This window comes from Trachurus trachurus (genome assembly GCF_905171665.1).
Source record: "Trachurus trachurus genome assembly, chromosome: 7".
Classification (NCBI taxonomy): Eukaryota; Metazoa; Chordata; class Actinopteri; order Carangiformes; family Carangidae; genus Trachurus; species Trachurus trachurus.
This window is the reverse complement of record NC_139901.1, coordinates 15,548,370-15,563,674: the sequence shown is the minus strand read 5'-3', so window position 1 is coordinate 15,563,674 and position 15,305 is coordinate 15,548,370. Positions and strand designations below refer to the sequence as shown.

The window sequence follows — 15,305 nt, the reverse complement described above, 5'->3', positions numbered from 1 at the left end:
CTGCTTGTAATCTTGTAATTTCTCTTTGAGTTTGATCTCTCATTCGTCTGTTGCACAGGGTTGGAGCCTAAATCCTGCTAGTGGTGAATCAGATTCAAGTCTGATTGTGTTTTCAGTACACACATGACAAACCAGCCCTGCTGAATATTTAAACATGAGGAGTTTTCTTATGGCAGGTTATTAATCACAGCCATTGCAGTCCATGTCAATATGGATATTGATTTCACACTGGCGGCTGCTGACCTCAATTCATTTCTCTGATCTCTCTGAAGAGAAAGATGAACATCTGGAGACCTTTTTTGTTGTTATCCTTACAGTTTTTACTCCTATCGGGCTGCAAGGAGTCTGAACATCAAACAGAGGGAAAGGCAGGCAGAAGAAAGAAGGAGACAGAGGGAAAAAAACGGTGAAAGAGAGATGCAAGAAATGGGAGAGTGACATTACAGGAGAACGGAGATGGATGGAGATATGACAGTAACCAGGAGAGGAGAGCGCAGTAAGGCAGAGCAAACACTGGAGTGAGAGTGTGACAGACAGGGAGAGGAAGAGCAGAGTGGAAGGAGGGGGAGGGCGGGCGTGGGAGAGATGCAAGTTGAGTCAAAGCCCCTAAGCTTCCCTGATTTCACTGTGATAGACACAGTGCCGAAACGATAGATAGTGTGTGCCCTCGCTGCCAAGGCATGCCCAAGACAATGACATCATTATCATCAAACTATCAAGGACACGAGGCGAGAGCCCCAGACTCACACTTGGATCTTTTATTCATTATTATTCACTCACTTATTCATCATTTTCCTTCAACTCAGACTTTGCACGGACATGGTCATCAAGTCTTTATACTTAAAAATCTTTATAGAACAAAATAGTGCTCTCACTTCTACGTACAGTCAGACTCTCACTATTCACCGACAGTGATCATTAGCAGCCTTCATACATCAATAGAAATCCCCAAAATAAAATTATGTTCTCATATTTTGCATACATACACAGCCATATGTGGACACTTTGGTGTGTAGCAGAGGAAAAAAATCACAAGTTTAGGTTTTTCAAGAGGCTACCATTACAGAACAGGAGCGAAGGATTTTGTTTCCTTTATACTGAGTGTTATGTGGGACATTAAATGCTGCGTAGCCGCGGCGTCACTGCTGGCGCTCTTTCTCTGCAAGTCTCTTCGCTTTATTCTGGAGGTAACGCGCTTTTCCCTCTTCAGAACGTCTCTGCTCCTCCTCTCCTTCAATCTGAGAAACAAGCAGAGACAAAACATTTGTTTTCAGACACATTTGTCCCAAACACATATTATGCACTGAAATGTTTCCCTGGATCTTATTATATTAACCGTGGCATGATTTACCCGTCCATGCTGCTGTAATTGCATTCATCTTCTTGGTGAAACACAGAATGAATGACAGAGACTTGGTGAGGCATTATACGCACAAAAAGTAAAGTGGAACAAAACCACATGAGGTCATTTGCAAGACATCTGCATGATGCATTTGAATTCCTTCAGTTTCATTACAACAACATACAGTATAAGAACATGATGAATGTAAATGTTCAAAATGTGTATATCTGCAACGCTGGGACGCCAGGAAGGATTGCTGGCGGTCAGTAGGTCAACCTACAGTAAAGGTTCATCAAAGATCGTTCTTATACTTTTTGGTGGCTACTGACCTAAAGGTGTTTTGATCTATGGCTATGTAACTCAAACTACCCGACAGATGGATACTTGAGGCCTCAGCTGGATGAATCCTCATGTTTTCAGCTGTACTATTATACTGCATTGTAGGATCTACTTTTAAAACTAGGGGTTATAGGTACATTCCCATGCGGCACATAGTATATAACATATGTTTATAATAATACCTTCTGAAATAGATATCACCTTCACAACCAGGAAATCTGGAAAGCCTCCAGATTTACAGCTGCTCTGAATCACTTTCATACTTGTTCTTATTACAAGCAGCACATCCAGACCTGTGAAGAACAAATGTTCTTTCTCCTTCACTGATATCAGTGCTGCTGCTGATTCGTGCACTAGCCGCACAGTTTAATTAGACTGCCTGGCAACCACATGACTTAAACAATAATACCACCTCTAATGACAGTGTCAACACTTCACTTTTGTAAGGCTGCCCACTTCCACATGCCCTCAGCTGCACACTGTTCTTATGGAGTGGAGATAATATGTTGTATGAGTGCACATACACACACATGTTTGTGTTAGTGGTTGTATATGTAAAATATACTGTAAATGTTGGAAGCTCTTAGCTCAGATGGAAGCTCTTTGCTGTGACACACCAGGTGGGTGGCAGATTCAAGAGCACCTGCCACTCAGTAGCGCTCATGCCGCAAAGCTGACAGATGGCACCTTAACTTTATGGAGTGAGCAGAGTGGAAGCAGATCTGATAAAAGAAAATAAAAATAAAAACATACCAGAGACAAGTCCATGGGGTCACAACTCAAATATAACGAGAATATTGAAATAGTGACGCTGAGCTGCACAAGACAACACCAATGGGAATATCTTCTCTTTAGAGCAGGTTTACGAGTTTACAGCTGTAGTATTGGTGTGTTTGTTGTACGCTGGTTATATAACAGTCAACATACTGTTCAGTCAAATTTGCTTTTGCCATTCATCTGAAAGTAATGGATCATTCCAGTTCATTGACTTTCAAAGCAAAAAAGAAAAAAAAATTAAAGAACGGAGAGAGAGAGACAGAGAGAGAGAGAGAGAGCGCAAGTTTCACCACAGCTCTAGTATTGTCAAACATTTGCATAAACACAATTCAGACAATCTTAATATCAAAAAAGTTAATTTCTTCATTCCAAACGAATCAATAAACAGTCACAAAACAATTTATATATGAAGCTGAATGATAATGAGAGGAATTTAAAACCCTATGAGAAATTGAAGTTATTTCCTTGATTTGATGTCATTATCAAAAAATCACAAACAGTAATTCATGGTTTTTCTATTTCATCACTGCACAAACAGCAAACACTTTGTTTTGAAAGTAGTTAGTAACCTGCATGTGATCATGTTGAAAGTCTGGTGAATACACAAACAAGGACAATGATTATAGTATTTTCTGAGCAGGCTGACTTCCTCGATTATGCACTGTCATGATGAATGAGTGTGTAGTAATTAATGAGAAATATTAGACTATTAGTTAACGTGTCAAACTAGACATCAAGCAGCAGAATACACAGGGAGCTGGTCGTTACAGTGCATATTATCACAATAAGCCTAGAAAATTCTTCTTTCAGTATGCAGCAAAGACATCCATTGTTTCACACAAAACACTATACTGACTTTAAATGATTTATTACAAGTCAAAAAAGAGAGCACAACCATGTAGTCCCAAGAAAATAAAACACCAGTGTTGGTGAGAAAGTAATAATGCTGAAATGATTATTGGTCTGTGGTGTTCCTCCGCAGTCACCGAAGACAAACAGCATTTCGAAACAAACATTTCAAACAATGTGCCACTGGGTAACATAAGGAGTCAACTAAATGTTCTATAGCCGTTGAAAAGAGTGAACAGTGTGTGTGTGTGTGTGTGTGTGTGTGTGTGCATGACGGTTATGGGACAGCATAAAGCCCTAGTATAATGTGCTGACAGAGGGAAATTCAGGTGTCGACACACAGACATGAAACACGCATAAAAATCTCCATACTGTCTATATGGCAGGGCCTCTCTGTCACTCAGGCCCTTGAGGACTTGTCTATCTTTTGATTGTACTTTTAAATCACATTCACACTGAGCTACAGCTTGGGATGGTATCACAATCTATTCCATTAAAACCTATTATTCCTAAATAAAAATGACTATAAATAACAACACGAGATACTGTTAGAGGCAGAGGAGAGAGTTGATTCTGGCAGCAGAAAATTTCAGGCTGGCTGGTTGAGAATAAATGACGTATTGGGGTGGGGGCTATATTTGCCCCATGCTGGGTTTCAGTCCCATCTCATCTGACCAAACAAACCTAAACAAACCACACGTTCCAGTTTTTTTCTTATTCCAGGAAACTCCTTCAGATTGTCAGCATATAATCGAGTTATACGTTCTGCAAAGACAAATGCTCCTCAACTGATTGAACTTATGTGATTCAACCCGGCTTCTAAAGAAAGGCGGTTCCATCACTTGAGTCAGAACACATTATATTACTTTACAAGTTAGTTAGTAAGTTGTTCAGTCTGAGTTGTTCAGTCACTTTTCACTTGAGTTTTACCTCCACAGTACCTTTTTTTTAATGCTTAAGTATTCAGAAGTATAGTTCTATTTAAGTACATTATTGTATTGTTAATTTACATAATCAAACAACCTATACAATAAAGTGACTTACTAGAAGCTGTGGAATAAAAATCTTGCAGAATATGATACAAAGCCTATGTAGAAATAACCATAAAAACACCACTGAACAAACAAGTTGCTCTATTCATAATTCTGTTGTGATAAACACAGCAAACATTTAAAACAAAATTACTCTTTCTTTATTTTTAAACCATCAAACACAGATCTTAGATCAGAGCATGATCTCTGGAGAAGAATTTTCTGCCCCATCTATAGCTAATGAAAATGTTCCTCTGTGATCAACAGTGTGTGGTATATTATGTTTTCAAAATAAAATAAAATCCATTCCTCTGTTTTAATTGTTAATATTGTTTAGATTTACAAGGATTACTTGTCTCTTTTACAGTGACAGTTTGAGATGATTTGGGCCATCATGGCTAATATATATGCTTAAGAATAAATACTGATGTCCCTACTCCTTTGTAAGTATATATGTATGTGTATATACTCATTATTTGTCCTGTTCATATTATGAGGACATTACTGCTAGACTGCACATGTGCATGCATATGTTTATGCAAATGCGGATAACATTTGCATAACTCAATGAGACAATTCAATGCCAAGTTAAAAATGTCCTTTCAGTGTCCCCATGTAATTGGTATTCCCACAGTGGCTCCAGTCTAATAACTATGATTATGCAGGATCATCAACTACTACTGCTGACACAACCTATCAACCTGGCAAAAAAAACACTATTGTTCTTTGTGTCTTTAACTTAAATATCTCCTTTCCCATTGGTTATCACATTCCTGAAAATTCTGCACTCTCGTAAAAATTAGATGAAATCAAAACACCAGATACCATGTTTGACTCACAAGCAATACCTTGAGCGTATACTGTATGATGATGGCAGTTTGCAAAGATTGGGGCCTTTCCTGTCAAAGTGCACTTATTTGGAAATTATCTCATCATCCTCTTGTATACATTATTACTATTATCATGTTTTATTACTACTTTGAAATAATTTGTCGTTGAAATAGGCAGGATAAAGCAAAGGGATAATTCACTACACTTAACAGCTGGTGTGGGCTTCCTTGTTAAGGTGGTTAAGGTGCATGCCACCAAATCACAGTGACAATTGCTCAACTCCAGCGGCGGTCCCTGAATTAGGCACAAAATACATTTGGGGGCATTTTAGACAACAAAGGATCAACCCATTGTATTCTTCATCATCAAGGAAACTGAGGGAAGATTTGAAAGAGTCTTCGAAATGGGACAGTCTAGTTGCATCATCATGATGTAACTGGTCTTCAAATACATGCAGTCTCTGAACTGAGGTACAGTAGGAGTATTTCTACAGCTGATAAATAAAGACAAAGATGAGAGCAATAGCAGTGACAATGATCTAATGTTTGTATAGAATTTCACTGTAATTTTAACAGTTAGTAGAACTGTTTTGGTAGAGGGGTTCAAAACAATTGATCAAAATACAAAAGTAAAAAATGAAATGCATAAATAAATTAAATGTAAGCTAATACGATTATATAATGCAATGGAGTACATGAAGTATCAATCTGAATGTCTTCAATTGGTAAACAGGACAAAGTCAAAGACTAGTGCTTTCACTAATCGGGTCAGAGAGCCAAGAAAAAAAAACTGCTGTTTCACCTGGTGTGTTGGTCATCCAATAAGTGAACAGTTGAATGGAGCACAACAAACCAAATGGTGTAAACTTGGAACAGGGACATGGCTTGTAAAAGGGACTCGTTCAGACGATGCTAGCAAAATGCCAGAAGGGTTCCTTTGTGTTGGCACAAGCTGTTATTAGAGTAGGCACAGGGCATCAGTGGCACTGCCAAATGCCAGTGTCTCAAAAGTAGCACTACTCTGTAAACAGCCAACTCAAAAACACTAATAATAATAAAAACAATAATAGTTTGTCTGCCGACTAACCTGCAGCACATGTTTGAGTGTGTAAGAGAGAATCACAGTGAGACAGATACACTCATATACTCATGGTGACATTTTAGACAATGCTGAAAGATGTTTTATTTATGGACATAAAATGGATCCTCTCAAATACTCTGCAAGGCTTCTCTTGAATGCTGAGAGGACCTCTGTCCACTCATCATTAATATTTTATGTTGTCTGAATGAAATGGTAACAGGAGATATACAGCATGATTGAGTTAAGTAAACCACAAACAATTACCTATATTTTTTTGTTTGTGGTTTAACTCTGAATCACATGAAGACTACTAAGTAAAAACGTTGTATTCCTGTAACCACAATGTTGTTTGGTGTTTAATCATTGTCGGTTGTGTGGCTACTGGTTCCTTTGTTTCCTGACAACATACTGTATTTTCAAATGGAAACCAGTAAATAAAAGCTCAGTACGCCAGGAGTGGATTTCTTTTTCACTCTGAGCTTTTAACATCCGGCCAGAAATCAGGTAACTTTGAGCACAACTAAATCATCAAGCACAACCACATTTCATGTTGATTTTCAGACATAAAGTAAATGGACTATTGTAAACTCATTCAATTGCTTTTGTGTGCTTTTGGAAATACGTGCAATTCATAGAATGCAAAGAAGTATCAGTGAATCTCTATACTCTATCTTCTTATTTAAAGGCATCAAAGTACATATTATGATGAAGAAATTCCAAAGTCACACCTGTGCTGAACTTTATGTAGCCTAATAGATGACCTATGTATTGTTGTGTCGAAGGGTGAAAAGTGAAGTGTTTGCTCTAGTTTAGTTTAGTCTTCATTTGGAGCATGGAACAACCAGCTTTCTATGCATAATCATGAAGAAGATGTAATGAATAACTCTTAACATTTGTAATTAGCAAAATACAGCAATAGTACAAACACTGGAGTACAAACATCGGTATGTTGCCCATGTCATGCCTTGGGTCACCACAGAGGCAGAAATATCTGTAACCCTGGCACCCGTTAACCCATTGCTGATCGTCTTGAATGGGAGGCATCTAAAAATAAATGTGCATCACTTCATGAGGACTACAGGAGGTTGCCATGCCAACCGGGCTTGTTTTCATGTCAAGGGAGGCCAGCTGAGTCTCTGCCAGCGAGGAGGGAGCGAGATGGAAGAAAAGGAGAGATGGAAAGATGCAGAAAAGAGGGCAAAGGAGGAATGGAGAGAGAGAGAGAGAGAGAGAGAGAGAGAGAGAGAGAGAGAGAGAGAGAGAGAGAGAGAGTGAGGGACGCAGGAAAGATGAATAAAGACAAAAGGAGTGAGAGATGAAGGGACAGATGGGATAAAAGATGGCAGGAAGGAGAGATATGATGAAAGAATGAACAAGAATGGAGGGGAGTAAAGAGAAAGAACCAAACCTACTGTATGTTCACCAGGGATTAATGCACTGAATTAACTACACGCTCACTTTTCGCTCTCTTCTTGCTGAACGTGTGCACAGTATTGAGCAACAACCTTTTCATTCATTCACCATAACACACATCCACATGACTCTGCCCAGTGTAACCACAGTACGACATCATTCTCCCATCATCACTTTGAAATGAAGCGCTGACCTCGGTAACACTGTTTTTCTAACCTTGAGGATACCACCATCCCTTTAAAGTCAGAAATACAACCAAGACAGACGCACTATACTCAAAAGGTGCTTCTATGCATTTTTGATTATATCGATGCTTTGCCCAGAGCATGCATATATTTCCTCTGTGCTTTTCAAGGGAACTGCAGGAGAGAGGCGATGCATTCCCCTGATATCCTCCTTTCTGCTCATGCTGTCCTCTTTCCCCACTTCAGCATTACCCACAGTATGCTAACATCAGTGACAGCTCATCTACAACCCTCCCCCAACTCCCAAACACCCCACCCCACCCTCCCTAACCCCCAGCTGAGCTAAAACAGGAAAAGCTAAAAATAGTTAACGCAGCGGGCTGACTTGAGAGAAAGCGAGGATGAGAGAATGGGGGGAAAAGTACCTGCAGATAAAAATAGCAGAAGCTGCCCTTTCGATCAGGCTATTCATAGAACACAAGTGGGGCAAAAGCTGCCACAATTTCACAAGATATTCATTAGAGAAGGTTCAACATCTATTATTAACGTCTTCTCTCTGCAGTGTTTTTATGTTTAAATTGAAGGATTCAATGAAAGGAAAAATAAGACTTTCAGTGATCATGTGAATTAAGAGGAGGAAGGTGAGCCTGGCCCCTCTGAAATATTTTCAAAATAAGATGTGAAACTATGTGTTCTCGCATTCAGAAAGCATTCACACTCTTAGTATTGTTTCACAAAATGTCTCTTTATCAAGTTCCTACATTCTGACTGGAGTCCACCAGTGATAGACTCAGCTGATTGGATGCACACCAGTCTTTATCTGGTCTCACAGCTGACAATGCAGATCAGAGCAAAAATCAAACCATGAGGTGAAGGAACTGCCTACACAGCTCAGAGACAGCATTGTGTTGAGATACAGATCTGACAAAAGCTATGAAAAAATGTGCATTAAAATAAACTGATAATTATGATTAAATAATCTCAAACAATACATCTGATACAAAATCAGATTCAACTCAAATACACAGTGTTATATATAGGGGCCGTGCATTGAAAACCTGCAGACAAAGGATAAACCATATAAGAGAGGGTTGTTTGCTCTATAATAAGGTTTGACTATTTTATCATAAGGCTTGTTTGTTTTTTTAAATGGATTTTCAGTATGAGCAGAATAAAGAGGATCTGAGGGACAGGGATGGGAGTTTTTGGCTCAGGGGTATGAGACACTGGGAAAGTCATGTATTTTTAGAAAGTCACCCAAGATAACATAGCATGGTCTTTCAAGGAAATGTGCTTATTTTATTTTCTTGCCAAGAGTTAGATGAGATCAATATAAATAAATACAACTTTCCTGGGTGTATGCCAGCAGCTCAGCTTATCTTAGAACAAGGACAACAAAGCTCTCTAATTTACATTATTAGCATCTCCTTTGATAAACCTCTATGTGTAAATATTTTCATGCTAACACAGAGGAGCATCATTCTTTTTAATAACAGCAGCGATTATAAGGTTTATTGGGAAAATACAAAATTGCGGCACAGAATTACAGAGTGTGTACTTTGTTAAGCTAGAAAAAGCTAATTAATGTCATTGTTGCGTTTCCATCCCTCACAGTCCCATCTCCACTGTTAGGGGAAATCCAGGTGTTAATTGGATTGACGTGTTAAACCTTATTTCCTGCACGTGTCATGTCTCTACTCACAGAGGGACTGACATCTATGAATAGGTTTTGCATCATCAGTTTGAACGAACACTCCCTCATTTTGAGTCAATCTCATCCTATGTTTAAGCCTTCAGTAGAATCTCATAAAGCAAGAAATAGTCATCCCTCTCTCGCTCATATAAATAAACACACATTTGTGCCCAGTGATCTGTTCAAGCACGTGCGCATCCACTGGCAAAGCCCTCTCTCGCAAACACAGTCCTACACATGCAGGAGGTCTGTTTGTCTTTCTTTGAAACACAAACAAAGCCTGTCTATATCATAATTGTCCAGCATTTTCTTCTCTCTCACACATGCACACACTACTGTAATCTCTTCCCACCCTTGTTTATCTGACATGCTACATCAGAGCCCTGGCAGCCCAGACCACATTTAGATTCCCATTTAGATTTCCATTTATAGCGTTGATGATGAATTATTAACATCACCAAGAGATTTTTTTTTCCAACACTCTTTTCATAAAATTGAGGTGAACCGAAAAAAAATTACAATGACTCTAATCATCCCCTGCAATTCTCTGCCAATGAAACAAAAGCCATGAGCAGCTTGTGTGAGATGGAAAACCAGGTAAATGAATTCATGGAGGGAGGCAGACAATGGGCAATCCAAACATGGGGCCTTTGTGAAATGGAAATGGGGAAGACACAGTCACTTTATTAAAGGCCAGCCAGCACAGACACAAATTTGATGCACTTTTCTATCTGACGGCAGTACAATCTGAAAACTGTGTTCCCACATCGACCTGTCATGCTGTTAAAAACTGCAGCTGCACATTAAAGTGTGCTTTATGGTAAGAGGGGTCACTGCAGCACTTGGTAGCATGACAACACACTTATTACAACCATTTTCCACACACACTTCAATCTCAGCCACAGTGCCAAGCTTGGATTTCATCCCACAAATTTCTTACTACTCACTTGTGTTACTTGAAACCCAGCAGGATGTGGTGCTATGCTTCTTTTAAGCCCTTATGGTGAGTTAGACAGCACATACAGTATTTTTCTACAGACTTGGATTCATTATTTTGGCTATGGCAAAAGAAAATATGCAGGTAAACCAGAAAACAGCTTTGCTTTTTGATTCATGGCCCTCGCTTTTAATGCATTCCCCTGACCTACTCAGTACTCACTCTGCACATGGTTAAAGTTTAATGATTAGCTCAGGTGCAAACTCTGTGAATAGTGTACAAGTGTGCACTTAAGAGAATGATGACCTACTGTTGGTCTATCAGATTTCAGTGAGGGCCTCTGCTTATGGACCTTGCTGGACTGCAGAGCAAAACAAACTCTAGCATTAGATTAATATACACATGACATCAGTTGTTGAGTCACAAATATTTGGAATAACATTATTAATATTAAATGAAATTATTTGCAATCCACTAAATCCTTTATTTGGTGCTCTTGATGTGATTTTAATAGCTCATCACAGAGACAATCAGGGTGTATTATTGGAGCCAGGGCATAATTTAAATGTGCTGAGTTAAACAGATGGTCTGTGCATACAGAGCAGTGTTTGCATATAAACAGTGTCTGGACCACTGTGTACTGAGGAGGCAGCTCAAACAGTGGGTATCTCTCTCCTGTCTGCAGGTAAACACACACACACACACACTTCACATCCAAACAAAAAGAGCTGAGTCAGCGAGACACTGCTGTCCAGGGATGTAGTGGGGATATTAGCAATAAGCCCTCTGTGCTTAAGGATAACAGGGAAAATTTGCAGTGTCTCTAATGTGGACAGCTTTCCAAAACTCACAGGTGTCACTGACTTAAGGAATGTTACAACAACAACCAACACTGTGTGTGTGACTGACATTTAGTCAGTAATGCATTACATTTAGTCAAATTAAAGCAGTTGTAATTACAATGAAAAATTTGTCATATTACAATTTATTCTTAACAACGTCTAAAAATCAATACAAATATAAGAATAGTCTTGATCCTATCTTCCCTGTGTAATCATTTTACTGTTATGTTCATCATAATTTGTGATGAAATTAATGTATTCTGAATGGTAATCGGGGCGGGACCTGATAAGCTTTATGCTTCTCCCGTTTTCCCTTTCGGTCATGTGCTTGTGTAACTGAAATTGTGTGTGATGAAGTCTGATTCAATTAACATGTCTGAAATAAATAAATAATAATAAAAATAAAAAAAAATAAAAAGTTATTTGTTTTGTTTTTGCTTTTCTATTTAGAAAGTTATCCGAGCACACTTATCTTATTGATTCTTTATTAGCTCTTACCATTAATAAAAAAACATGATAAAGATCCATATCCATGAAAAGATTACATTATTGGCTGTATCTGGATTTTAAATGATTTACAAAATAAAATCTATTCTACATCACAGGACGAACTTCAGAGTTTAGATCGGTACCAACCTTAAGAGGAGGAATGGGGAGAGGTTTATTATCCTTATCCAGGGAGATGAAGGTGAAGAAGGCAGAGACAGCGCGGTATTTCCCTGTGTCTGGCTCCATCAGCGAGGAAGCGTCCACCAACACTTCAATTTCCATTGACTTGTTACTGACAAACGTGGGCCGTCCCGTCACTGTCACCACACAGCCTTAGAGAGAGAGGAGAAATAAGATAAGAAAAACATGTTAATAATAAATTAAAGCAATATAGTGCTTTTCCGTATTCTTAAGTCAGCATGCGGTTGTCAAAGACAAGTCCTCTCCTCTTCATTTAATCCTTTTAAAAGTAGCACAAACCAAAAAGCAAGTTTGCTTTTGTGTTAGAGTAGAACATAAGTTAGAAAATAAGTTAAGCTGTAAAAGAGGTGAATGTTTATTGCCACAGATTCAGAGGACATACTGTATCATTCCCACTGCTGCAGAACATTTGCTTCCCTTCCCTTTGATTTCAACCTGAGATTCATCCAGTCCACCTCAGGTTTGACTAATCAAAAATTATTTCTCCTCTCCTTTTGTCACTGCGGGGAGTTGGAACGAAAACAGTCAACTAAAAGCACTGGGCATCGCTGATATGTTTCTTTATTCTCTTTCATGTCTCTGTACTGTATTATTACTGCTGTTGCCATAGAGACGACTAGAGAAGGTGTTATCCCTGCGGTCTGAGACAGATATCCAGTATATGAGTGAGATCTCAAAAGATGCTCAGTTGTCTTAAATAATAGAACGTGTACATAGAAAGTGAAAAAGGCTTTTATCAGAATATGAGCCGCAAACCGCTCTGATGTTATGAGAACTGTTTCTTTTTTTCAAAGTATATTTTTTGGGGGCTTTTTGCCTTTGATTGATAGTGTAGTTGAGAGAGAGAGGAAATGGGGAGGCAGAGAGAGGGGAAATGACATGCAGCAAAGGGCTGCCCGAGTCGGGATATGGGGCCGGCTGCAGAGAGGACTGTAGCCTCTGTATAGGGGGCGCCTGCTCTACCAACTGAGCTAAAAGACACCCCATGAAAGGCATCTCTTCAGTAAAGTCATGACCCTTGGAATTTGAAGACTAATCTCATCAGGAAAAACTGCAGCATTTGAAATTGTATATCTTTACTTTGGTTTTCCTGTTTGGTGGTGTAACCATGGTTTGCCACCAGTGAATTGCCACTAAACTTTGTTTCACTGCTGTGTATATCATCTAATCTTCATATTGTCTTCCGCCCCACTGGTGACCCATAGGAGTGGAGCTTGTATAAAAGACCTCAGATGAAGTGTGCAGCATTTGACCATTCACTACAACAGGGAAAACGTTTTGCTGCCTTTTTATGCATCTGCTCATTTCCTTGTAGAGTAGAAAAAGTACTGAAAACTGCACTAGTTAGAATTGGATGATTGTTATTCTCACTTCTCTATGAGGTGTTATGAAATCACATCATCATTATCAGGGACCTTACATAATATGTGTTTTGAGAAATGATATCATGGTGACAATGAAAATCCCACTGAGTGAAGAACTGTGAAAAGGTAATTAAGTGCAATGATTGTATTAAAAGAAACAATACAAGGTGTGGCAACATAACTATCCATTTGTTTCTAGGCAGTGAGCAAATCTAGCACATGAGCACATACACTGAATGTTTTCATTCTCTAGCCTGTTGCCTGGCCAAGTGACAGTTTTTATATGTTATCTGACTGGTTCAGGTGAACTCTCTCTGGTGCAGATGTATCAGGCTCAGTGAAGCGTGCTCTGCTCAGTGACATTACACACACAAAAAAACTGAGCCCTGATGACAGCCTTGATTAATGCAGAAAGTCGATCTTGGACTTATGCAGCGCTGAAGGTCAGACAGTGTGGAAAAACTGGCAGGGGTTCATTTCTGAGGAGCTGTTTGATTGGCCAGATCCTCTGTGAGGAGAGTCCATGCTGGGGCCTGATGGTGTAGACACCAAGACAGGACTACAATAAGCCATAAATTCACTATTTTACAGTGTCTGCGAAGAGTGTTTAGGTTGTTTCCATAGGGCTATTGGTATTGTGTTGTCTCTATTCACAGATCATTCTCTATTACTGGATTTTTGCCAAACTGAGCTGGCCAGGTCGCCAGTCTATCAGCACATTCACACCTACAGTGCAGTGCGGGCACATAATAGTCACCAATCAACCCTGAGTGCATTTATTTGGACTGTGGGAGCCAGAGAACCCAGAAAGAAGCTACGCATGCACAGGGAGGGAACATGCAAACTCCTGAGAAAGGTCCCAAGGTCAGTGAATCGAGCCCAGAGGCGACAGAGCTAATCACTGTACCACATAAGTTAATGTGCAGGTCAAATAACTTTCCAAAATTTCTGTTGCTGGTAATCAAAGACAGTGTCTCACATTCAGACATTTGTTTTTACTTTAGTGGTGCTATCATTAGTATTTGACTTCAGGAATTCTTACTGTACGATCCTGCTTCGATGTGGATTTATTGTAAATACGTTTTTGAACAGACTCTTGAATGAGTAAAACATTTACTCTAAAGTAGCATAATATCACAGTACTAGTACCATACCATAGTTACCATGCAGTAATTATATTGAATTATGTATTTTAATGATTTATGGTGTTGGTGTAAGGTGCTGCCAAGACGCAATGGCAGAGCAGCTGTTACTGACATCACAGCCCTTACTTCCATCTTATTTACAGATTGTGGATGCTCTACAAGTTGTGTAGTAGACAAAAACCAAGACATTGATGTATCACTCTGACTATTCACTGTCTTTACTTATTCCAGCATTCTCAGAAATGTCAGGTTAGTAAAAACCATGCTGGATCCACAAAGTAAGATTTAAAATCAATAAACAAGAGCATAATTGTGGATGTTCAGTATGCTTCACTGTTCCCTTTACTTCTCTCTCACACAGTCTATCACTGTTAGTGTGCCTCTCCATCTCCTTTCATCTGCCATTCATCTTTTGAAGTTTTACGCCTTTCTTCTTAGTCTTTGTACCTCTGAGCATTTCGCTGTAATGGATAAAGAAGCACTGACTGAACACTACCGTGGTACATCAATGGCCGACACCTCCCTGACTTACATTCTCAGTTCATAATAATGCATTTTTGTTGAGTGGGACATCGTGGTGACTCTGCAGTTTACAAGCCGTGCAACGCTTCACCGTGTAGCTAAAGCGCACAAACAGAATCTAATAAACAAGTGATTCACAAGCTGAGACATGAATGCAGCCATCTTCTAATGTGTCTCAAGCATTATCATAGAATTTGTGCACATTTCAAAGTATGACCAGATATCTAAATAAATAAATAAACAAAGAAATGTGCGGCAGCTAGGA

General features: G+C 39.2%; 1 protein-coding gene across 1 annotated transcript in view; it reads right to left on the bottom strand.

Moving 5' to 3' along the window:
* Positions 1-1,139: 1,139 nt before the first annotated feature.
* The window catches only part of acot7 (acyl-CoA thioesterase 7), a gene marked incomplete at its 3' end in the record, with an annotated part of 48,615 nt that continues 34,449 nt past the window's right edge, over positions 1,140-15,305 (bottom strand). The window contains exons 8-9 of the mRNA XM_083975217.1: positions 11,956-12,140; positions 1,140-1,238 (exon numbers count right to left, since the gene is read on the bottom strand). Of these exons, the coding sequence (XP_083831343.1) occupies positions 1,140-1,238; positions 11,956-12,140 (284 nt within the window). The remainder of the gene's footprint in view (positions 1,239-11,955; positions 12,141-15,305) is intronic.